Source organism: Pseudoliparis swirei, chromosome 16 (assembly GCF_029220125.1).
Source record: "Pseudoliparis swirei isolate HS2019 ecotype Mariana Trench chromosome 16, NWPU_hadal_v1, whole genome shotgun sequence".
Classification (NCBI taxonomy): domain Eukaryota; kingdom Metazoa; phylum Chordata; class Actinopteri; order Perciformes; family Liparidae; genus Pseudoliparis; species Pseudoliparis swirei.
In genome coordinates, this window is record NC_079403.1 from 10,624,934 (window position 1) to 10,647,683 (window position 22,750).

A 22,750-nucleotide genomic window follows, 5' to 3' on the forward strand; every position below is an offset into this window, starting at 1 on the left:
CAGTCGTCACATCAATTTAATTGAGTTATATGTAAGATGTTTAGCTCTGAAATATAATGGATTAAAAGTATTAAAATCACATACAATTAAAAAGCTCAAGTAAGGACAAGTACCTTCGATCAGTTGAGCAAATGCACTTCATTATATTGCACAATGCATAATAGAGTCAACTAAAGTTTACATTTACATTCTCCTGACTGATTTATGTTCGTTATACAACATTTAGCATCAGTTTTAGAGAAAGCATGTCTAATTTTATGTGCCAAAGATTAAAAACCCAGAGAAGGTAGTGTCGTCATCTTCATCAGCATAGAGCCCATTCAACAGCTCCCCTCCAGCCACCTGCAGCCAGACCCTGTCGCCCACGTCCAGGTGCAGCACAGCGCCACCTGCTGCCTGATCTTCGCCGCTCTGGTAGTTATCCGTGGTGTGGATTATCTTGACACCATTCTTCACCAGAGCCACCTTCACGTTTCTGGCGAAGACGGTGATGTAGTAGGTGAAGAAATAAACTCCTGCTGCGGGGCATGTGAATCTTCCTGTCTGTGAGTTGTAGTGATTCTGCTCATTGTAAATGATCTTGTCGAAGCGGATCGGTGCGTTAACTGCCGGGAGTTTACTTTGTGCTGTGAGTCCCATAGAGAAGGCACTTTTAGAGATAACCAACGCATCTCCCTTCTCACCCTTACCACCTTGCTCTCCTCGAGTCCCTCTCTCACCCCGATAACCAATATTACCTTTGTGACCTGGAACACCAAGTTCCCCCTTAGACCCGGTTCTCCCAGGGGGTCCAAGTGGACCCTGAATGCCTCTGTCACCTCGAAGGCCAATTTCCCCCTTCGGACCCTCTGGTCCAAGAGGCCCCACATCACCTTTAGGTCCATGGGGTCCAGGCAGCCCCAGCTCTCCCTTACTTCCTTTCAGCCCTGTGGGCCCTTGGACTCCTTGGGGCCCCATTTTACCAGGGGGCCCCCGTTCTCCATTCTCTCCCCTTTTCCCTTTGAGCCCTGCTGGGCCAACTGCACCTGTAAATGACAAGCGTGCAATAAACCGTCCATCCTTTTATGGTCAGTGTTTACTATTCAGTATATACATATTCCAGAAAGCCAAATAAGATACAACTAATATACGAGTTGTGTTTTAATAAAGTATGAACAGCTGGTAAAAATAGATTAATGTTTCCAAACAGGTTACTGCACAGATCTGTTTACTTCTCAGGGGTGCAGTTCATTTCGATGATACCTACCGAGTTCCCCTTTGTCTGACTTTTGGCCATCATTGCCTCGAGATCCAACAGGGCCAACTTGACCTTTAATTCAGAAAGTATTGTTATTATAAATTGTGAAGTTTAAGTTTCAAACAAGAAACTAATTCAATGAATTCAAGCGTTAAACTTACCGTGATCACCTTTGTCACCTCGGAGTCCATCTCGGCCGTCTCTGCCAGGCGTACCGTTGTGTCCAGGGTCCCCTGGTATTCCAGGGTGTCCACAAACGCAGCCTTTATGCTGGGGTTGTTCCTGTGTTACACACCGGACTGCCAGCAGCAGAAGCAAGAGAGGGACTCTAAGCCTCAGCTGCAACATTTCACCTGATTCACCAGTTTAAGAAAACTAACATCCAACAATGCAAACACTTTTAAACTGAAATAAAATAAATCCAGTGCATAGTTTGCCTCATAACCACATGCACGACTCATATGAAAACACGCTGCGATTAATCAAATAGTTATCAAGCAGGAATAGTCAAGAGGAGTACAGTGGAACAAAAGACACACAAGACACCAACCAAATAAAACATAAGCTGCAAGAACTTTGGACAAGAGGGACCTCCGTCCTGAAAGCCATTTCATTGGTCAGACGGTGTTTGTGGCTTACTCATTAAGTCTGCCTGTTACGCATCACCTGTGCCCCTTCAGATGCTCCTCTAACTGAGGCTAATAATACACATGCAGTGTATGTCAGGGTCCGACATGCAAAAAGCCACATAGTTTCACATGCTGCCTTCTCATACAGCAGGACTTGATCACAAAGCAAATGATTACATGCTGTCTGTATGGGAGGATATCTTCCTTTTAATTGAGCAATAAAAAGATGTCATTAAGAATGGACGCCTTAGAATAATATTAACATTTGATTTGGTCCACGATTTAAAGGACAGCATTTTAATGGGCTGTTAAGTCATCGGATGCTAATAAGTTAAAATGTGAATTCATGCATGCTTTTCTTAAATGTACTTTTTAAATGTCAACAGTCAGGAACAGTTGACCTCATAAACTGGATTGCTGACATTAAATGTGACCTTTTTGTGGTCCAAAGCCCAACATCACGAGAATGCCTTCGACAAAGGTTTATGCTTATCTTAATGACGGTGTCCTTCAGATGTTATCTCGATGCCCGACTTAATTTAATGTGAACCACGTTGAGAGTGGACATCAAGCCGCTAACTTTCCATAGTGTTGTAAAGGCTATACAAAAGAAATAGAGTTCTACAAATATTCCCAAAGAACCGTACAATAAGAGGGTTGAGAATCCCTTTAAGACAGTGGCTTCTGTTCTACCCTTCCACCGAGGTACAATCAGCTTTTTAACAGTGTTACAGGACCAGCAAAGGGTTAAATATCTTACTTAAGGTCACTCAGAGAGTTCAGAGTTTTCTGGCACACAGGCTTGAATCAAGACTGGTAGAGGAATCATCAACCGAATCATTATGCCGTGCTGCTGTCCCATTCATTAGATTGTGTACAGTGAGGTGAAACAGGAGGGATGGGCGCATGGGAGGAGCTGTAACATCAAACCAAGATAAGAGAGAAAAAAAAGCCCACAACACCCGGCGCATACAGCATAAATCGCTGACTTGACAGTTATCAAGCTGCCCAGCTTGTGGTACACAGACAGACAACAATATATGTCACATTTATTTTTTATTTTTAATACTTATTCTCACAAGCCTCCAAATATAAATATATTTAAAATATATAAACAATACAATACATAAAAGTGGACATTCAAGCAATGTCTTTTCACTGTCAAACATGTTGTTTGCTGCACATTTACTTGCATGGACACATCATGGACAAAGATAGAATCTCACAAACAAATAACAAGGGCATGACTGAGAATGAATGAAACACATTTATATTCATAGGGCAATATATCAGGACCCGATCTGTGGTTAAAGAGGAAACTGCAAAAAGTCCTGAGTCTAGACAGCAGAGACATTGTGTAACCTAATGAGTTCATTCGGTTAGATGGCTAAATAGGTACATAGCTACAGATTGTTCTAAACCAATGACTTAACGTAAATAAATTTACACGGAAATACAAATAAATAGAATACAGCATGTTGTAGCCGTGGCTCACAGTATTTCAGATTTAAAATGTCATTAACACTGATAGCTTCTCTTGTGAAGATATTTTAATTTTACATTTTCTACGAGACTAAATGAATGTTCATTAACTTTGAGTTCCACATAAAGTAATCATTTAGACATGACAGTAAACAAAGAGGAGAGGGGGGTAACACATGTAAATATGGGAAAAGAGGAGCAAGAAGAGAGTTTGAAGAAGAACATCTATATTTGACATCATTTTATAAGATATCACACTGTTTGGGAAAGCAGCATTTCAAGGACATGTGAGGTTAACTTGGCAGGTTCTAGAGAGGGTATGGGGGCTACAACCTTTGTGGTATTAGTACAAAATAAGATCTACAAGCAGGGCAGGGGGTTCGTTAGTAAGTGGTCTACATGATCTGGCGGTGCATGCCGTAGCCTGTCATACCAGCTTGGGAGGCCCCGCGGTTGCTGCCCATCTGCAGGCCAATCAAACTCTGACCTTGGCGGAGTTGCTCTTGGCTGAACTCTCGCCGATAGCCCTGGGCTTTCCTGTACAAGAACAACAGTCATGGTGTGAGGGAGAGGAACATGAAGCGTCACGCAGTTCTGAAAATGTGAAGCTTCACTTTACCTGTGGAACCACTCCCGGTCACCCCTGTAATGGCCATCGTCCTTAGTGACCGCCACACTGCCCAGAGCCATAATAGTTCTTTGTACAGCTGCCATGTCTTTTCCTAGAGCCAGAACAAAAGTATCATTTTATCATAACATGAACTGATAACTGATTATCACCGTATTAACTAACGTGAATATACATATATCACTCCAGCATGAGATGAAACATCACCTTCCCAGAGGTCCACAGTTTGAAATATGTCCGTGGTTGTGACTCCGTAAGCTTCAGCTGCTTGCAGGAACTGAGAGATCTTCTCCATTTGTTTGAAGGCCATCTGAGTCTCTAGAATCTTCTTGATAGGCTCCTTCCCCCTCGGATAAAGGCTGTTGATGAGCCGACACAGGATCTGGAACAGAGGAGGTCAGAAATCTAAATCATAAAACACCTTGACTGTACCAGTTGAGGGTTTTAGGTGTTTATATACTCCTATGCTACTTTATGCTTATTATTATTCAGTGCTAAATGTAACACTTGCAAAGCATTTACCACAACAGTTAACAATATAAAAGGGGTTTAGTAAGACAAAACAGTGTGACCCCTCTTTTAAATACAGATAATGGTCTGTAAATATATTATTGACTGAAGCTTTCACAATTAAATGGGCACATATATCAGGTTTCTTATTTTAGACTATAGACTTAATCGGCTCATAAATCCAACAGGGGCTGAACGATGTTGTAGTTTAAATAATTAAATGGTAACTTCTATTTTAGGTGATGCAGCCATGCACTCACTGTCCCATCCATCAGCCATTTCTGGAAATTCTCTCTGCCCGTCTGTGGCCTCTCCAGGCTTCCTCCGCACTGTCCGACGATCCAGTCCACCAGCCGCTGCTCCAGGTCTGGGTCGTACTTCTGCTCGATCTTCTCCTGCACCTCTCGGCTCAGTCCATAGGTGGGCCCTCTGTTTGCCATGGCAACTCTCGCAACGCTATTAGTGTACAGCAGCCCTGAAAAGAATGTGTAGACAAGAGGCTGAAGTGCCATTACTCTGTTACAAACTACATTATTCTTTTAAAAGAAACATCATATTAATATTTCTACGTTATATTAGTGAGTTTTTGTGACTAGTTTATAGCCTGAATAAATGGCTTGACCATTTTACTGTTTATTACAGTGAAAATATATTAAATTAGACCACTAATATAAACAATCTTAATTAAGAAAAGCTCAGCAGGCCACCGTGGCGCATCTCTGGAGGCTGTGGCAGAGAAGGGTGTGGTCCATGGCAGCTGTCCCGAGGAGGGACCACCCCTTCCATTGCTATGGTAACAATTAAGACAGTTTCCGCTGCATGCGATGGCTCGAGTATGACCTCCAGCATGCAGTCATCATGAAGATAATTTATTAATTAAATATATTTTTCACAAAGTTTCATACAATGCAGCGAACAACATATATATGTTTAGCCTGAAATTGAGTTTAATTGAATTACATCAGCCCTTTTGGGCCGCATGTAACTGTTTGATTTAACTCTTCAGTTTTTGTTTTCGTTGCATCGGTTATTGGGCGAAATTCCGTCAGTCAAATTCCGAAAATTCCAAGAAAGTCCCGCCATCTAATGTCCCGACACCATATTGCTACGCATCGTGCAGCTTCTTAATTAAAACGTCAACATTTTACAAACCCAAAAGGTAACTGCGCAAAGCGCACACACTAGAGCTGCGACACGGACTCCGCGGCACAAACAGCATTTCCAACATGTCATGCACCCAAACCTTTTTTTTCTTCAATAAAGACCACACTTACTGAAAAGGAGAGCGCGGTCAGATTAGTCCCGAGTCACGATGTTATTCGCGCTGAGCTGTGCAGGGCTGAGGCTGAGGATGCTGAACTGCTGAAGCATCCATGAAGCGCAGCACAGGCGCGTCGGACGGGGCTGGATCTCATTTGCCAGAGAGGGGGCGGGTCACTCCCTTTATATGGTAACTCCCAATGAGGGATCCCGGCAGACTCGAAGCACAGAGTGCGACGTGACACGGCTTCCGGACAGTGCATGGTCACTGATGCGCATGCTCAGCTTCAGGCTTCATGAAGTGACCCCTCAGCAAACCAAGGAACATGATGGTGACCAATTAATAACCGGTAGATGCAGTGCCTTGCTCAATGGCATCAGAGCACTGAGCAAAGTGAGTGTTTGCATATGTTATATTGTTTATGTTTGTTTGACTTCTACACAAAGCAAACGCTAAGACAGATTTGTTGTTTGCTAAGGCCTTCTTCTCGGAGTTGTTGAAGGGGGACAAATATGGGAAATATGAACTCTGCTTAAATATGAAAGCGGCAATCAACAACTACCGTTTACAAAGCATTGCCTGGGGAACATATCTGGAGTGCATGACTATGCTTTATGTAAGAACTAAAGGGAGCTCACTAAAGTAAAACATCACCAGATGCAATGCCATATGCACAATCTCTTCTGCTTGCATTTCAACTGTCATGTGGTATGCTCCCATAAATTGATGTTTGATTTTAGTTTTGACACAACAAATGAGTGACTACAAAGCTCAACCATGAGTTAAAGGTCATCACTGCAGTTAAGTGGACCAGAGAGAGTTAAGTGGCTGGTTTCGCCCCATTGAGCATGGAGAAGCTAGTAGGCAATTTCACATTAATAATCAACAGTCGAGTGGCTGCATTCAGCAGGCCTCTCTGGCTAAAGGTCTGCAGGTTTGGGGAAACCCAACTCTTCTACTCTGCAAAAAAACAACTGCATTTCTTATTAGCCATTTAATTCATCTAGATTTGTATAAAAGAATTTCCACATTTTGAAATCTCCCCTTTTTAAAATCCATATAGTAATGATATTGATTTGAGTTGGGGTTGTATTTGGTCACTTATAAATTTTTATTTCCACCAAAAAAAAGAAAATCACACTTTTTAATTAAGATTGTTTTTCTTGTAATTCAGCTTTCAATTAACATTTGTAGTTACTTTTCGAACTAAAGAATTGTGCATGCATTTCAATATCAACAGCGCTCATGAAGAAAGTTGATTTGTGTTGTTGTTGATTGTGTTGTGTTAGTTGGGGTAACAGACTGAGAAATGCACTTCAGTGTGCAGAGGTTTTATTGGCCAAAAAGTGACTAAAAAAGGCACAGGAACACTAGGCGTCTAAAGAAGGAAGGGGAAGCAGTCAGGAGACTGGACCTAATAAAGGCCAACATAACACTCCATATAATAACCTGGAACATACAAATGCAACCTGAAGATATAAGGGAACATCTAACAGGGAAGCTTCCTTTCAATAGAGTTTGCACTGTAACGGCATGTTGACAGATGAAGTACGGGGAGGATAACAGATGGGTAAACGGTCATATTTGGCAGACAAACATGCCATTGTTTGGTACATTTCTTGAGGGTTGACTTCCCAGTAAACACAGTCCTTCTCTCCTTATCTCAGCAACCTCTCAAGTTCACATGCCCATTCCTTTCTCAGACCAGAGTGGTCAGCTTGTCGATGAGATCATCGATAGTGTAGACCATGAGCTTGATGTCGTCCCTCTCAGACATGCGGTGCTGGCCATGTCGCCGGAGGATGACATCCACATCATTGCTGAGGATGCGTTCTGCAACTTGCATGGAGATGTGCCAGGGGACGTCCTCGTCTTTGAGGCCATGAATGAGCCGTACAGGACAGGTGATGGGGATTGGACTCTGGAGCACACAGTGATTTTCTGCCTCCCGCAGAAAGTCCATGCTGAACTTGTAAAGACCCTCCTCTGTGTGTTTGGAGGGCATGATCCACTCCCCCTTCTCCTCAAACTCTTTGCGTGTCTGTGCATTAGAACATGGACAAATCCAACTCAACATATAGAAATGAAAATATCGGCAGTTTTCAAAACAAAATGGCATCCATGTGATGTATATGAGGTACGATAATAAGTTCCTACCTCCAGAGGAAGAGAGTTGAACAATGTGACAATTAGATCAGCGGCAGTGGAGATGCCCACCAGAGCTGCAGTCTTCTCTGGCCTTGCAATGGCAGCCAGCAGCATGAACCAACCACCTATACTGGACCCCACCATTATCTACAAGGAAGCAATAACTCCATAAATAGCCTGTACAATTGATTAACACAAAATTAAAAACCTCAATATTAATTGTCCATGACGACGCCAGACTCATGCAGCATAATCATAGCAATGGAAGACTGACGTTTACACAAATGTTGCAACACAGTGCCATCTTTTGGAGGTGGAGTGAAACATACAAGGAATACTGGAGATTGAAAGGATAATAATACTTCACGCTTTATATTGATTGTGCTGTTGCCCTGATTCTCTTTTCATTGATTCTGTGTTACATCCTTTTTCTGTGTTTTTTTCTGGTTGTAAGGTTTTGTTTCATAGCATTAATTATGGTTGATTAACATACAAAACTATCATTTAGTAATTATAAGAGTGTTTTTTTAAATGGAGGTAATTTAACTTTTTTGTAAAAAAACAAAGACATAAATATATATTCAAGGCAAAGTATTATGTGTTTGGGAGAGAAAAAAATACCCACGACAAACTACCAGTCAAAATCAATAATTAATTTGTGCAAGTACAAAAAGAGTTTAACATAAGAACATTTACTGTATATTGTGTTTGCAAAACACTTTATTTTGCTTAATATTTTTTAAGAGATGCACTTGTATCACTGTGAGAAGATGCTTCAATTGGCCGTAGGCTATTCAAAACAGAGTGTCTTGTAATGCATTGCATGCATATTGAACAACTATAATCCTTCAATCATAACTCGACTGAAATCTGTTTTCCGACTTACATTTTGCAATTCTTGTCCAACTTGTTGAAATACATTCATACATTTCAAGGGATTTCTCTTTCATTAATAGTCTCACATAAAAAGCTACGACAATGCTAATTCCTGAGAGCAGGAATTATGACATTAACCCTGCTCTAAAGTGAAACTCTCAACCCCCATCCCTATTGAGCAAAGCTGTTCCTAATTTCATTGATTACCAACCACCAGTAGTTTGCACAGGGACATGACCCTATGACATATTTACCTGTGGCCCCTCTACCAACTCATCCAACACATAAAGGACATCTTTTTTCCAGGTACCAATAGTCCCTTCTGACAGCACCCCCTCCGAGGCCCCATGTCCTGTGTAGTCAAACCTGGCAAAACAGAAATAGAACAGCCCATGGCAGTTTGTATCAGAGGGTAAAATAAAGGCAAGCTACGAAAGGCTAAGAAAAAAGTGAATGTAGATTAGAGACATTATAAGTACATTAAATCAGTTATACACAACACTGAACATGGGATGACGCCTTTGACTTTGTGTGATAGAGCCATGCCATATATTTATATCCAATCACTTCAAGAATGAAGGTGTTGAATGACACGGTGGCTCAGTGGTTAGCACTGTCGCCTCACAGCAAGAAGGCCCTGGGTTCGAATCCCGGTCGAATCCCGATCGTTCCAGGTCCTTTCTGTGTGGAGTTTGCATGTTCTCCTCGTGCCTGCGTGGGTTTACTCCGGGTACTCCGGTTTCCCCCACCATCATAAAGACATGCACCGCAGCCTCACCCTGGTTCGTATGGATGTGAATGAGTGTTGGTGGTGGTCGGCGGGGCCGTAGGCGCTGATTGGCTGCCACGCTTCCGTCAGTCTGCCCCAGGGCAGCTGTGGCTACTGATGTAGCTTACCACCACCGGGATGACTGTGTGTGTGTATGACTACTGGACTCTGTAAAGCGACTTCGGGTGTCTTGAGAAGCGCTATATAAAAACTAAAAAATTATTAAGACAATGCAAGCTTTGCAAAACTTATAGTTCAAAAATATCTAAATGATTGAAAATGTGGAAAATAACATGATTAATAGCTGGTTATGGCCTCTCACATGTTACCAGTTAATGCATCGTTAAAATGCAATGCTTTGGCTTTTCAAAGACAATTATATATATATATTATATTATTTATACTATGGCATATTATGCTTGTTTTACAAGTATGTATTGTATCTTAATTATATGGTATAATATATTTAATTATTTTAAGCAGCTGAAATCTATTAATTATTTCTGTCAACACACAATTAAAAAAGACAGCCTCACTTATTGCCTACATGTGATTCTCCTATTCTTTGATAAAGGCTGTAGGAGTGTAGCTGTGAGTGTGTGGTGGGCGCATGCATCGTTTCCAGTTTGTGCTTTATACTGTTGCTCTTTGCAAGGCACACGTTGGATTATCCGTGTTCAGTTTTAAGAGCTATGAGTGTGGAGTTTAATTGCAGAGTGCAAACATTTTATTATTTAGAGGTATTGCAGGTGTTTCTCAGTGTATAGATGGAAAACCAGACTAAAGGCATCCAGGACAAACACTGTATGTATGAGGTATGTCCATTTGATATGTTCTGTATTTAGTATGACTTTATGAGCATTGCATGACTTACCTAAGGTACGAGTGCCCGAGTGACCTACAGAACTCCTCCAGGGCCTCAGCTTTCTGCCCATTCATGTTAGAGCCATATCCTGGGAGGAAGACCACACCTGGGCTCTTCCCCTTCACTCTTCTGTAGGCCAGCTTGGGAAGGTCTGGTCGTGAAGCATACTGCAATGTGGACTTCTGTCTCCTGACCCCTGGTTGGCACAATACAACAAAAACGTGTTACGTAAATTACTCACAACAACCTAGGGTAAAATAGCTCAATTAGAAAAACATATTTGCTAACTATAATGCCACACACCCCATTTTATAAGAGGAGGCACACTAGAACACAGCACATGGATACTGGAGGCACAAACGTGGACTTTTACCCCCGTGACGACGAAAGATACCAAGAATTCAGGCAGTTACATAAGGAGCACAATTATTGTGAAAGTGGTTTCACATTTAACGCCAATCAACGGAAAGGACGCACAAACATTTACAAGCGCAAACACCGCACCGCTTTCATGTCCTAGCGTTACATTTTTAAGACGACGCAGTCTGTACGAGCCACACCCCCTCCTCGGCGTTTAAAAGCCCTCATGTGAAATTCAGACGTTGTGAAATTAATTGTACCAAAGAGGGAGATTTGAACAAACCTTCCAGGTGCTGTGAAGACAAAGCTGCGAGACCTCTATTACTTAAAAGATGTGAAAGTCCTCTACGGCAGGACCTCAGCGAGACGGCTGCCATACTGCTCCGTGACCCACTGAGGAAGTATCGCGAGAGGAGCAGTGACTCTCGTTTATTCACAGCTCATGTAGCGCCACAGTAAAGCTATGTAAGTGGTGGAAGTATAAAGATCAGGTAAAGTATCAATACAGTGTAAACATACTGCAGTCCTGCATTCAAACTTCTGTTTTTAAATTCAAGTACAGAGGTATATATAACCGTGTCAATGTTTGATTATCACATTATTTAATTCACCTATGTTTTGTATGCATTTTATTCTAGCCACTACAGTCATCAGGCAAATGCAGTGGAGTAAACTTACAGGAGCAACACATGTTAAACTAGAACGGGCACTCGGTAGAGCGCATACCCTCGCATATCACAAGATTGGGCATTGAATTATGAACATTTTGGCATTAGTTGCATGTCAATTGGATATAAATTGACCGCACTATGGTAAAAAGAAGATGTTGACCTTTTCATGACCTTGACCTTTGACCCGATCGATCCCAAAATATAATCAAATGGTCCCCGGATAATAACCAATCATCCCACCAAATTTCATACGATTCGGTTTAATACTTTTTGTGTTATGCGAGTAACACGCATACAAATAAATAAATAAATAAATACACGGCGATCAAAACATTACCTTCCGCATTTTCAATGCGAAGGTAACAAAGTACATATATACCTCATAGCTGTACTTGAGTGCTTGACTAAATGTAGCAGTTGTTATATTCCACCAACTATATTTTTCTCAGATCCCAAAATAGAAAAAATACTACATTTATTTTCCTCCTCCTCATACTATCACTGTACTACATGTATGTACTTCAGTAATATCTTTAGTGGCAGCCAAAAACCTTTGTTTAACTTACAAATTCAATCTACGTGATTGTTTGACAGATTTTTCTAGTTTGTATAGGCTGTGATGAAATCGTATCTACATCCTTTCATAAAGCAACATTAGCAATACCGCACCTTCACATAATTACATATAGTTACACGTTATCCTGATTCCTCCATTCAAAATGGCTCCTTAGTGCAGTGGTTCTCAAATGGGGGTACGTGAAGGCCCTCTGGGGGGTACGTGAGATTTGTTTTTAAATATATTTAAAATGAACATCCATTAAAAAAGCCTTTAAAAATAGTTATTCAATAAATATTCAATGATATGTAAGTGGAAGTTCATAAACTGAATTGTATATATTATATATTATATATGATAGGCAAAATGCTGCATATTACATCTTTTTTTCAACCCAAAATGCTTTGCACTGGTCAGGGGGTACTTGCCTGAAAAAAATATTTCACAGGGGGGTACATCACTGAAAAAAGGTTGAGAGCCATTGCCTTAGTGTATTGCAGACCTATGAAATAATATAAGATTGTAAATAATGCCTTAATGTATCAGGGTCATTTTATTGTTGCAGTTTGTTGACTACACTATTGGATAATACAATCTATAACAATGCATAGTTTACAAGTTAGTCATATGTTTGATTTACAATAGTAGCCTACATCTGTATAGAAGGCTACAATATTTCCATTTAAACTGAAGTGGAATACAGCTAGAAAATAGCAGGAAATACAACTACCGTGTTTTGTTATTCACTATTTTGCATTACTTTAAATGTATTGTAATGGAAATCGAGACCTCCATGTACGGGTCTGTATTACAGCGGCTCGGCTTAAACCGGCTCCCAATGCAGAGGTGACCACATGCTATCAGAAATGATAACAGCTGGACGTTAAAAAGGCTAAACGCTGTTTTTAATAGAGAATATAACGTGGCCTAAGTAGAGGGGAACTCGCGGCGACTGTCATGTGAAGTGTCAGTCTGTAACATGACTCAGAGCGTCACAGGCGGAAGGTCACGGAGCAGCGGAACGGAACGGAAGCGGGAGTAAAAATCCTATCCGCCATTGTGGAAAATGGTAAGGGGTATTCCAGTAAGGCACCAGGCGGCTTCACGTTGACTGCTGAAAGGCCATCTGTGGCAGGATCGCACATTTTAACTGACGCTTTTCTCCACAGACACAAAGTCTCCGTTTCTAACAACGAGAAGAAGCAGAAGCAGATCGCGGCCGGGTCCGAACCACGGGTGGAGAAAGAAGAAGAAGAAGAAGAAGAAGAAGCCCCGCTGCCGTGTAACCGTTAGAGAGGGATTGGACGACCCGAGAGACGAGCCAGGAAAAGCACCGGAGTGCAGCGAGAGGCAGAGGGGGGTGGGGTGGGGGGGAAGCCGAGGACAGTCTCACAAACAGCTCTCAGTTTCGCTTCCTGGAGGATGTCTGCGACCACAGTCGATCAGGTTCGTGAATTGACAGCCGAAAAGGTGTCGTAGATTACCCGCGCGGCGGAAGGAAACTTTGCCGACAACAGTTTGATCTGTTTGTGGCCACGCCAGATCAAACTGGCTGCTGAAGAAAAGTCTTTGATACATGGTGGCTATTAGCTGTAATGTAGGCCGAGTGAATTACCGACCTACTCTCGCTGTAGCCGGTTGCCAATGCGGCACCGTTTAGTTCCTGGATGTCAGGTCTTTTGACATCCGGTCAATAACGCGAAGCAACCTGTAAATGTTAACATTCGGCCCGATGGTCGGAGACGGAGGTTTCGACAATCGGCTGTTATATTTCTTTATGTAGCATATAGCCTGTGTGTGTGTGTGTGTGTGTACGTGTGTGCGCGTGTGTGTGTGTACGTGTGTGCGCGCTTCTTGTTTCCTGTCGTGATCTAACATCTCCTTTTCCTGTGCTGCTCACTCTTTCAGAGACCTAAAGGACAAGGAAATAAAGGTAATACGTTTAAGTAACACGGATGTTTAAATGGAACTGGAGCTCTTGTTTATAAATTGCACATCAGCGTGGCGGCACCGTCCGTTTTGATTCATACAAAATAAAAAAATCTAACATGCTATCTGCTTACTGTTGATTGTGCTTAGACACTATAGCCTGAACTGCAGATTATGTATGTTCCCATTGTGGACTGTCTCGCATTCTGCATTTGTTTTGATGATGTTACACCCAACTGAGATCTTGTAATGTTTTAGATTTGACCACCACTTACCTTATTAAGATAATGAATTGACATCTGGAGCTGGAAATATGTGAGACTTCCATAAAGCATATATCGTGATTTAATGTCCTTTCTTTTCACCCTTAGTGCAAAACGGATCAATGCATCAAAAGGATGGTGTTAATGAGGATGATTTTGAGCCTTATCTAAGCGGCCAGACTAATCAGGTAATGTCCTACATAAAACTATATTATGGTCTGTCCAGAACAACAATGTGTCGCCTGGTACTTGGCCTATAACCTCATGCCGTGGAAAAATCAGTTATATTCTTCGGTGTCGGCTACGAAACACATTAACACAGTCACTCCGGTTCCTTTGTGAGTTTCTGTTTGCTTCTACGGACGACGTGTTCCTATAACTCAACTCACAATCTATCTTCTCTCTTCATGATATGAAGTCACAGTGTTTAATTATTTTGCTTAATTGTTATCATGTCTCGTATACATTAACTGGCTGTCTCTCTGTCACACAGGGTAACAACTATCCACCAATGTCTGACCCCTACATGCCCAGCTATTATGCTCCATCCATTGGTTTCCCTTACTCTCTGGGAGAGGCTGCTTGGTCCACAGCAGGAGACCCTCCCATGCCCTACCTAACTGCTTATGGACAGATGAGCAATGGCGAGCCCCACTTCATCCCTGAAGGTGTGTTTAGCCAGCAAGGTGCCCTTGGGAACACCCCTCCCTTCCTGGGCCAGCATGGCTTCAACTTCTTCCCTGGTAATGCAGACTATTCCACCTGGGGTACCAGTGTCTCTCAGGGTCAATCCACACAGAGCTCAGTCTACAGTAACAGCTATGGGTATGCCCCCAGCTCTCTAGGTCGGGCCATCACGGATGGACAGGCAGGCTTTGGAAGCGACACCCAGCTGAGTAAAGTCCCGGTGCTGAGCAGCATTGAGCAAGGTATGACAGGCTTAAAACTGGGTACGGACATGGTGGCAGCTGTCACTAAAACCGTGGGCTCACCCCTAGGGGGCACAGCAGGTATGAGCAGCATGGCGGCCAACAGCCTCCCTCCCTCTGTCAGCTCATCTGCACCTAAACCTGCCTCCTGGGCAGCCATTGCCAAGAAGCCGGCCAAGCCACAGCCCAAGGTCAAACCCAAAGCCAACATGGGGATGGGGGGAGGTGCCATTCCCCCACCCCCCATAAAGCACAATATGAACATTGGTACTTGGGATGAGAAGGGCTCTCTGAACAAGCCTCCATTAGTTCAGAATATGATGCCCCCGCAGCCTATGTTGCAGCAGCCTCTCCTAGCTCAGCCCCAGCCCTTACTGCAAAACCCGTTGCCTCCTCCGCATCAGCCCCAACATCAGCCCCAACATCAACATCAGCCCCAACATCAACATCAGCCCCAACACCAACATCAGCCCCAACACCAACATCAACATCAGCCCCAACATCAACATCAGCCCCAACACCAACACCAGCCCTTCCAGCTTCATTCCCTGCAGTCCCCCCAACACCCCCAGCCTATGCCTGGCCATCCACACATGCACCTCTCCTCTCAACCTGGTCCCCCACCGCCCCTTCATCAGCACCAACCCCAGCAGCCTGGTCCTCCCCCCAACCGTTGGGTGGCTCCCAGGAACCGGGGTGAGGGCTTCGGCATGGGTGGGGGACTCCCACTTAGTGCCTCCCCTTGCTCTGGAGAAGTGCATCCCGTGTTGGAGAAACTCCGTGTCCTCAACAACTACAACCCCAAAGACTTTGACTGGAACTTGAAAAATGGACGCGTCTTCATTATCAAGAGCTATTCTGAAGATGACATCCACCGCTCAATCAAGTACTCTATCTGGTGCAGTACAGAACATGGCAACAAGCGTCTGGATGGTGCCTACCGCTCACTGGGCAACAAGGGGCCCCTGTACCTGTTGTTCAGCGTCAACGGCAGTGGGCACTTCTGTGGTGTGGCGGAGATGCGCTCACCAGTGGACTACAATGCCTATGCAGGCGTCTGGTCTCAGGATAAGTGGAAGGGCAAGTTTGAGGTGAAGTGGGCGTTCATCAAAGACGTGCCCAACAACCAGTTGCGACACATCCGGCTGGAGAACAATGACAACAAGCCAGTAACCAACTCCAGGGACACTCAGGAAGTGCCTCTGGAAAAGGCCAAACAAGTGCTTAAAATTATCGCCACTTACAAGCATACCACCTCAATCTTTGATGACTTTGCACATTATGAGAAACGTCAGGAAGAGGAGGAGGCTCTGAGGAAGGTGAGAAACGCATATAAATAACCCTATCCCTTGTAAAGAGCTTGTTTTCATGCATCAGGCAGTTCAGTTTAGTTGCCCTATATTTTATTGGGAGGTAGCTATCCTTGAATCACTGTTACGGGCTGTAGCCAGACTGTAATCAGCTGATCTTGTTCCACCTGCTCTTAGACGGAGGTTGCAACATCCTGTGGCTGAATGAACAGTCTGTTGTAAAAGGAAGTTCCCAGAGGGCTGTCAGCAGATTGACATGCCACCATTACGCATAGGCAGGTTCAGGAAACCCTAGCTCCTCATCAGCCATCTTGTGCAGTTGAGACTGCGATGATTTGCCCAAGTGGAGTTAGCATAGAGATTTCCTGAAATAGCCCACATTCCTGGCATTCCTTCTTTCAGACAAAGGCAGATGTAGGCTCTGATCTCCCTTTGAACAACAAGCCTCTGCTCTCCACAGGCTCCTCATGCTTTAGTAGTCTTTAACAACATAAGCCCTCGGCCTGCAAACTGGCTGCACCTTTAGAATTTGTATAGTTTTCCTCAGATGTTTTAAATGGCTGATTTTTAAAAGAAACGTTTCCCAGCAAAATGCACGATAAAACAAAAAACAAAAAAAGCATTAATTACGATTGTCTGAAGAGATAGCTCTGCAAGCTTTCACAGTGAAAGCTTGCACCTTCTGAGGGGAAGCTAAAATATGTTGGACGTAATAACGGTGTTAAATGTTAATCGAAGTGGTAAAAACTCTGGGATGCTCCTGCTGTGGAAAAACAGCAGCCAAGGGGAGAATGACACGCGATCACTGCTGGCATTCTGCAGCATCCATTCTTAGATCCACCAGTATGCTAATCTAATTGCGTTTAGAAAAACCCCTCCCCCTCCCCGTGACCCGCCCCCTCCTTTTCTTCCATTCCCCCACTGCTGGTGCTCATTGATGCTGTATTGACTCCTCGCTGCTGACCTTGTTAATATGCGCCGGGTTACTTTCTCATAAATATTTCAAGTCTACGTTTTCAGGCTTCTGAAAACAACCTGTCAGTAGAAAGTCTGTTTCATCCTGCGTTGTGCAGGCGTTGCGCTGTGCTGCTTTTGTAGCCCTGACCTCCTACATGACAGCATCGGCCCAGCTGAGGCCTCGCCCTCCTTCGCCTGACAAGGTTAATTGTCCGCTATTGTCTGGCCTGTCCTTCCCGAACTTTGAAAGGTGTCAAACCAGCACAGCTACCTGCACTATTCCTAAATTGTTTATTTTTTATTTTTATGATAACTTTTGATCTTAACGTTTTTGCAGGATTTTATTAGCATAAGTAATTTGGGGATTAATACCTGGAGGTTAGCTGCTGCCTTGCTCTTGATATAGTAAGAAAGAAGCTCATGCTGTGTTCGGGGGGGATCCAGTCTGCTGTCCCTGGAGCCACAGCCCAATCTGAGCATCCTTTAGGGGGGGTCGAGTTACACTGGCCTCACAGGGCTTTTCTCAGACCACTGACGTAAACACTCACTGCTCAAAGACAACACTGCATTCCTCTTTTATTGTAATCCATGACACGCCCTTGAATATTTGATATTTGAGGTGTGTTGTGATTACTTATGTTATGTTTACTCTCCTGCTCTTATCTCTCTTATCTTTAGACTAAACAGAGAAAGTACTGGTACTTTAGGGATTTGTTTTCCTGCCAGGAGAGCAACTCAGTATTTCAACACTGGGAATGATAGACTTGCCTACAAATACTATATTTTCATCCTAGTAACCTGTAAACACATTTTTTTTCTGTAAACAATCAGGATTTCTATACTTGCATGACTGTATTTATTAGTTTAGTTAATTCTGCTCTTATTGGAATACAATGTTGGGACAATTTGAATAACATCAATTGATTTTAGAAAATGAATTAAAACCGTACAAATAGAACAGTAGGATATACAAAACATTATTTGGTTTCTGAAGTGCCAGCTATTCTTATATAGTCAGAATTAATGGAAATAATTTATTTACACTGATCAGTCCTCAATTGACAAATGCTATCAACTTTTATATTGGAGTTGTAATTGATAAAGAAAAACCCTTAAATTAAAATATTGTACATTTGAATGTATTCCAAATGGAAACTTTCAATAAATCCTTCGCAATTATTGACATTTGCTGAGTGCAGATAGACACAATAAAGGCATTAATTAGATGCATCTAAGAAGTAAAATTAATATCAATCACCTTCATAAATGGCTTCAGTCACTGTCAGACCGAGATGTTATGATCAGGATCTCTTGCCAGAAAACACCGTCAAGACCTCAACAATCGTCACATTTGTGAGGATGTCGCATTCTGTCGGCGGCCCCAGACTTCCCTGCTGTGCTCCTGAGTTATTTAAATTGCACATGTATCTGACGGCGTGGGACCAACTATGAGCAAAAGTGTCTTCGACGTGGATATTTTTTTCACCATTTAACTTTAATCCTGTGAATGAAAACTAAGGGAGCGTGTTGCACTTTTAGCCGTTTCTTATGTTTGCTTGTGTCCCTTGTTTGTTCATGTTCTGACACCATCCACTGACTACCTCTGTTTTTGTTTTCTCTCTCGGCAGGAGCGCAATAGAAATAAACAGTAACCTTCAAGCAAGCTCTCTGCTAGAACTGCAACACTAATGATGTAGGACCTTAAATACAAATTTGCCTAACCACAAGGAGGAAAGGCTCTCACAAATCTTTCCGCTGAAGACTACAATGTATCTGAACACTTCAACATGACAATAGATGGACTCATCTGTATCCGTTGACTGGCGCATCGAACCCCGTGTTACTGTCTCACGAGAAAAACGTAACCCACTTTTAAAAAATCTGTCTTTTAAAGCACTTTCAGTCCTCCTAAACGGCCTCTACCAGTTCCTTTAACTCTCTAATTCTGTGTTCTTCTTTGATTTTGTTTGAGAGCAGCTAACTGACTAACTGAACTAGTCAGAAGATTTCACCAGGCTTATTTGTAGTTTTTTCTTCTTTTTTGTATGCCTCTAAGGAGGATATTGATGAGCTTCATCGGCTCCTGAAAATAATTAAATTTCTCTATGATTTCATCTTTTACTTGAATCTGTATTCAACCGTCTGATCACAGTCCTCAGACAGAGGTTAGGATGATTGACAGGTGGGATGAATTAATTGCTAAAACAGCCACAATCATGCCCATCATAGGATGTATCCTCCCTATCTACCTGTTCCCTTCCTTTCTGCATCTGTTTCTGTGTACCAAAAGATTACAATTATGCAGCGGGCCTAGCAACACCGGCCAATGCACATCTTTGTTTTTTTCTTCCTCTCTTGTGATTCTGTCATTCTGAAGTGCATTTGTCTGAGGAGAAACCTGCTGCTCTGGTAGAACTAGCGCTGGCCTCCTTGGGTTCTGTGGGTGACTGTCTTTGCTCTGATGTAGATGTGCTGTATCGTACCTCAGGCTTAATCTGACTGTCTGTCATTAACAACTCTTAGCATCTTTGGGGGAATCCTCACATCAAACCCCCCCCCCCCCCCAACACACGCACACACATACACACACACCCTGCTTGGATTGAATGGGATTCCCCCAAAACGGCAAGACATCAACTGCAAGGATCTGCCAGTTTTCTCCTCTAGGTAACTCACTAGCTAAATAAAAATTATCCATGTTTAGCGCAAACCATGCTTTTGTGTTTTTGTGTACTCATTTGCCTCCAGAAATGTGTGCATTACTTCTATGCTTCACACAGTATCACACCCTCAAATACACACTCTCAGTAGGTTGTCCCTCTCCTATTTGCATAGGTGCCTCTTAGTTAAGCCATGTATTCTTAGTAGCAGCAGCTCCATGTCCACATCTGCTTTATATTGCAGTATATTAGTGACAATAAGTGTAAAATGTGTTGGTGCCAGGGGGTTGGTTTTACCATTTATTAAAAATACCAGAGGTGTACAATAAATTGATTTGAAGATGATGCTTGCGAGGCAGACCTGCCAGCCTAAAGTGGGTTAGTTGACAACATTGCAGCTGCGGGGATTACAACCAATACTGGAATGTGTAACAATGCATGAATGTGCATGGACGGTACGGACGGTGGTGGAATGTAACTAAGTACATTTACTGTACTAAAGCACAATTTTTAGGTACGTGCACTTTACTTGAGTGATCCCTTTTTTTTACCACACTTCATTTCTACACTTTTTAGAGGCAAATGTTGTAATTTTTACTGCATCACATTTATAATTTATAAAATAGTTACTTTTCACTTTCCATTTTAACATTTTTAAAAAACATATTAACCGTATAAAACAAACATTTATTACAAATCAAACCAGTTGTTTCCGGCCTTTTTGGCAGGAGACATTTCCCCATAACTAAAACTTCTCAGATGGTTTCCTAATAATAATAAATAATTATCTAATAGTTTACAAAACGCAAAGATCAAAAACCTCTCCATCTAAAGACCATCTTGCGTTGGGGTCACATCAGCCACAATGCCAAATTGGTCGAGATGAGTAAAGTGATGTGGAGGCAGTGGCTCCTTCCCCACATCCTACCCCCTATCTGGTTCCCTTGCTCTGATTGAACCTTTTGATCTCAACGACACGCCTGTAAAGTTTCGTGACTGCATGATTTATTTTAAACTGTCCGAAACTTTTGTATTATTATCTTGAAATAAAATGTAATAGATTATGTGGAATTTCCTGTTTACTGTTTTAAAACATGTATGTATGACGTTATTTAGTTACCAGGGCAGGTAAAGGCAGTACAGTAATCAGACTTTGAGATGTGTTAGACCTATAAAAGAAGACATAGTTATAAAATACTTATTGCAAAATTATATGAATAAAGTTGTCATTGAAATTGATTTTCATTGTGAGTTGTACGACTGTTTACTAAATCAACATTAAGATTGAACTAACGTCTATTATGCATGTATTTAGTAATTCACAGGAACATTACAATGAGTGATTATATCATATCAAACATGAAGGGCATTTGTTTGTGTGCCTTGCTTTTTATATTCTCTTTACATATTTATTCCACCCTGAAATGAATAACCTTCCACACTTTGTTTGTCCACCAGAGTGCGCCATCATTTCACGGTTCTTTCAAAAGTCCTCAGCTCTCAAGATGTAACACAAAGCCTTTCCTATGAGTATAAGTAGCAAAGCCTTCATTCTTATCAAGCCCTCCAACTCCTACAGACACAATTATACCAGGATGAGAAGTACTTGTTGTGCTTCCACAGCTTTTTGGAGCAATTAATGCCAGCTCGGCAAGCTGTGCAGCGAGAGGTGGAGTAAAGAGGGAGAACGAGGACGTGAGCAGGGAGTGAGAAGAATCCCTCTTTGTGTTTGTCAAGGGGAAGAAAGAGCTGTAATTATAACATTGGAGGCTTTGGATTGCAACTTCTCTGTGTTAATTTGTGCATCCATCCGGTTTTCACAGGCAGCCTTTGAAAAGACCACACTTTTCCTTTCCTCCATTTGTCTGTGAACACAACACGAAGCAGGGGACACGCTATTTATTCATCTCACAACGCCCTAATACTAGTGTGTGATGGTGCAGAGATGTACCTCTAATATAATGCGTATTTTACTCTGTTCATGGAAATGATGAAATATGCGGTATGATAGGATTTATTCTCAGGTCTTTTAGCTCTTTCTTTAACAGTAAATCCTGTTTTTTAATCATTAGAATGAAACGGGGTACAGGAAGATATGCACTGCAAGCTTCTTTCACTCATGTTGTTGTTTTTTAGTTGTTTTTCTACCATTTTGGATTCAAACTAACTGGTTAATGACTTTAATGTTAGCAGGACTTAATTTGCCTCCATCCACAGTGGTCAAAGCTGTTCCAAGAAAGTGCCAAGCAAACTTTTCTTTTTTCGCCCCCCAAATCATCAAACTGTCCTTCTGCAGAGCGATTCAGTTGAGTGAAGATGAGAGAGAAGGAGCATCCTCTGCTTCGTGAGCTGAAATGCCTTTGAAGTTCCAGTCACACTGAAGACTCATCAACACATGGCTCAAGGCAAGGTTAGGGCTCAGGGTTGGCACTTCTTCGCTGTTTTTGAAGGTTTTCCCACTCTGGGCCATGGCACACGCAATAGGTCTTCATGGAACATTAATCCTGTTGATGACTGTTAACTGACATGCGGTTGATCAGAAGGACCTGAAATTATTTTTGAATGTGTGTGTCGGCCTTCCTGATAAGCATTGTTTGTGTTATGTAGGAAAGTGTTTCCATATGTAAATGAAAGTAAGGTGGCGTCAGCGGAAAAAATATAAGAGCACCGACAATGATTAATGTAAGACTCACAGTTCTATTTTCAAGGC

The 22,750-nt window shown here is 42.3% G+C and overlaps 4 protein-coding genes across 4 annotated transcripts; 1 reads left to right on the plus strand and 3 right to left on the minus strand.

The window, feature by feature from the left end:
- Window positions 1-255: 255 nt before the first annotated feature.
- c1qtnf9 (C1q and TNF related 9) lies at window positions 256-1,585 on the minus strand. Its single transcript, XM_056434275.1, has 3 exons — window positions 1,399-1,585; window positions 1,247-1,309; window positions 256-1,025 (listed from the first exon to the last, which is right to left on the minus strand). The coding sequence occupies exons 1-3, from the start codon at window positions 1,583-1,585 to the stop codon at window positions 256-258; spliced, it is 1,020 nt and encodes a 339-aa protein (XP_056290250.1).
- A 1,324-nt stretch (window positions 1,586-2,909) lies between these two features.
- Window positions 2,910-5,897, minus strand: tagln3b (transgelin 3b). Its single transcript, XM_056434004.1, has 5 exons — window positions 5,761-5,897; window positions 4,747-4,961; window positions 4,184-4,358; window positions 3,968-4,070; window positions 2,910-3,885 (listed from the first exon to the last, which is right to left on the minus strand). The coding sequence occupies exons 2-5, from the start codon at window positions 4,924-4,926 to the stop codon at window positions 3,744-3,746; spliced, it is 600 nt and encodes a 199-aa protein (XP_056289979.1). The 5' UTR covers window positions 4,927-4,961; window positions 5,761-5,897; the 3' UTR covers window positions 2,910-3,743.
- A 1,165-nt stretch (window positions 5,898-7,062) lies between these two features.
- Window positions 7,063-11,197, minus strand: abhd10b (abhydrolase domain containing 10, depalmitoylase b). Its single transcript, XM_056433796.1, has 5 exons — window positions 11,049-11,197; window positions 10,415-10,601; window positions 9,026-9,137; window positions 7,905-8,042; window positions 7,063-7,788 (listed from the first exon to the last, which is right to left on the minus strand). Exons 1-5 carry the CDS (start codon window positions 11,140-11,142, stop codon window positions 7,447-7,449), a joined length of 873 nt encoding a protein of 290 aa, XP_056289771.1. The 5' UTR covers window positions 11,143-11,197; the 3' UTR covers window positions 7,063-7,446.
- A 345-nt stretch (window positions 11,198-11,542) lies between these two features.
- Window positions 11,543-21,279, plus strand: ythdf3 (YTH N6-methyladenosine RNA binding protein F3). Its single transcript, XM_056433795.1, has 6 exons — window positions 11,543-13,061; window positions 13,162-13,438; window positions 13,901-13,925; window positions 14,293-14,372; window positions 14,678-16,432; window positions 19,009-21,279. Exons 2-6 carry the CDS (start codon window positions 13,415-13,417, stop codon window positions 19,030-19,032), a joined length of 1,908 nt encoding a protein of 635 aa, XP_056289770.1. The 5' UTR covers window positions 11,543-13,061; window positions 13,162-13,414; the 3' UTR covers window positions 19,033-21,279.
- Window positions 21,280-22,750: the final 1,471 nt, after the last annotated feature.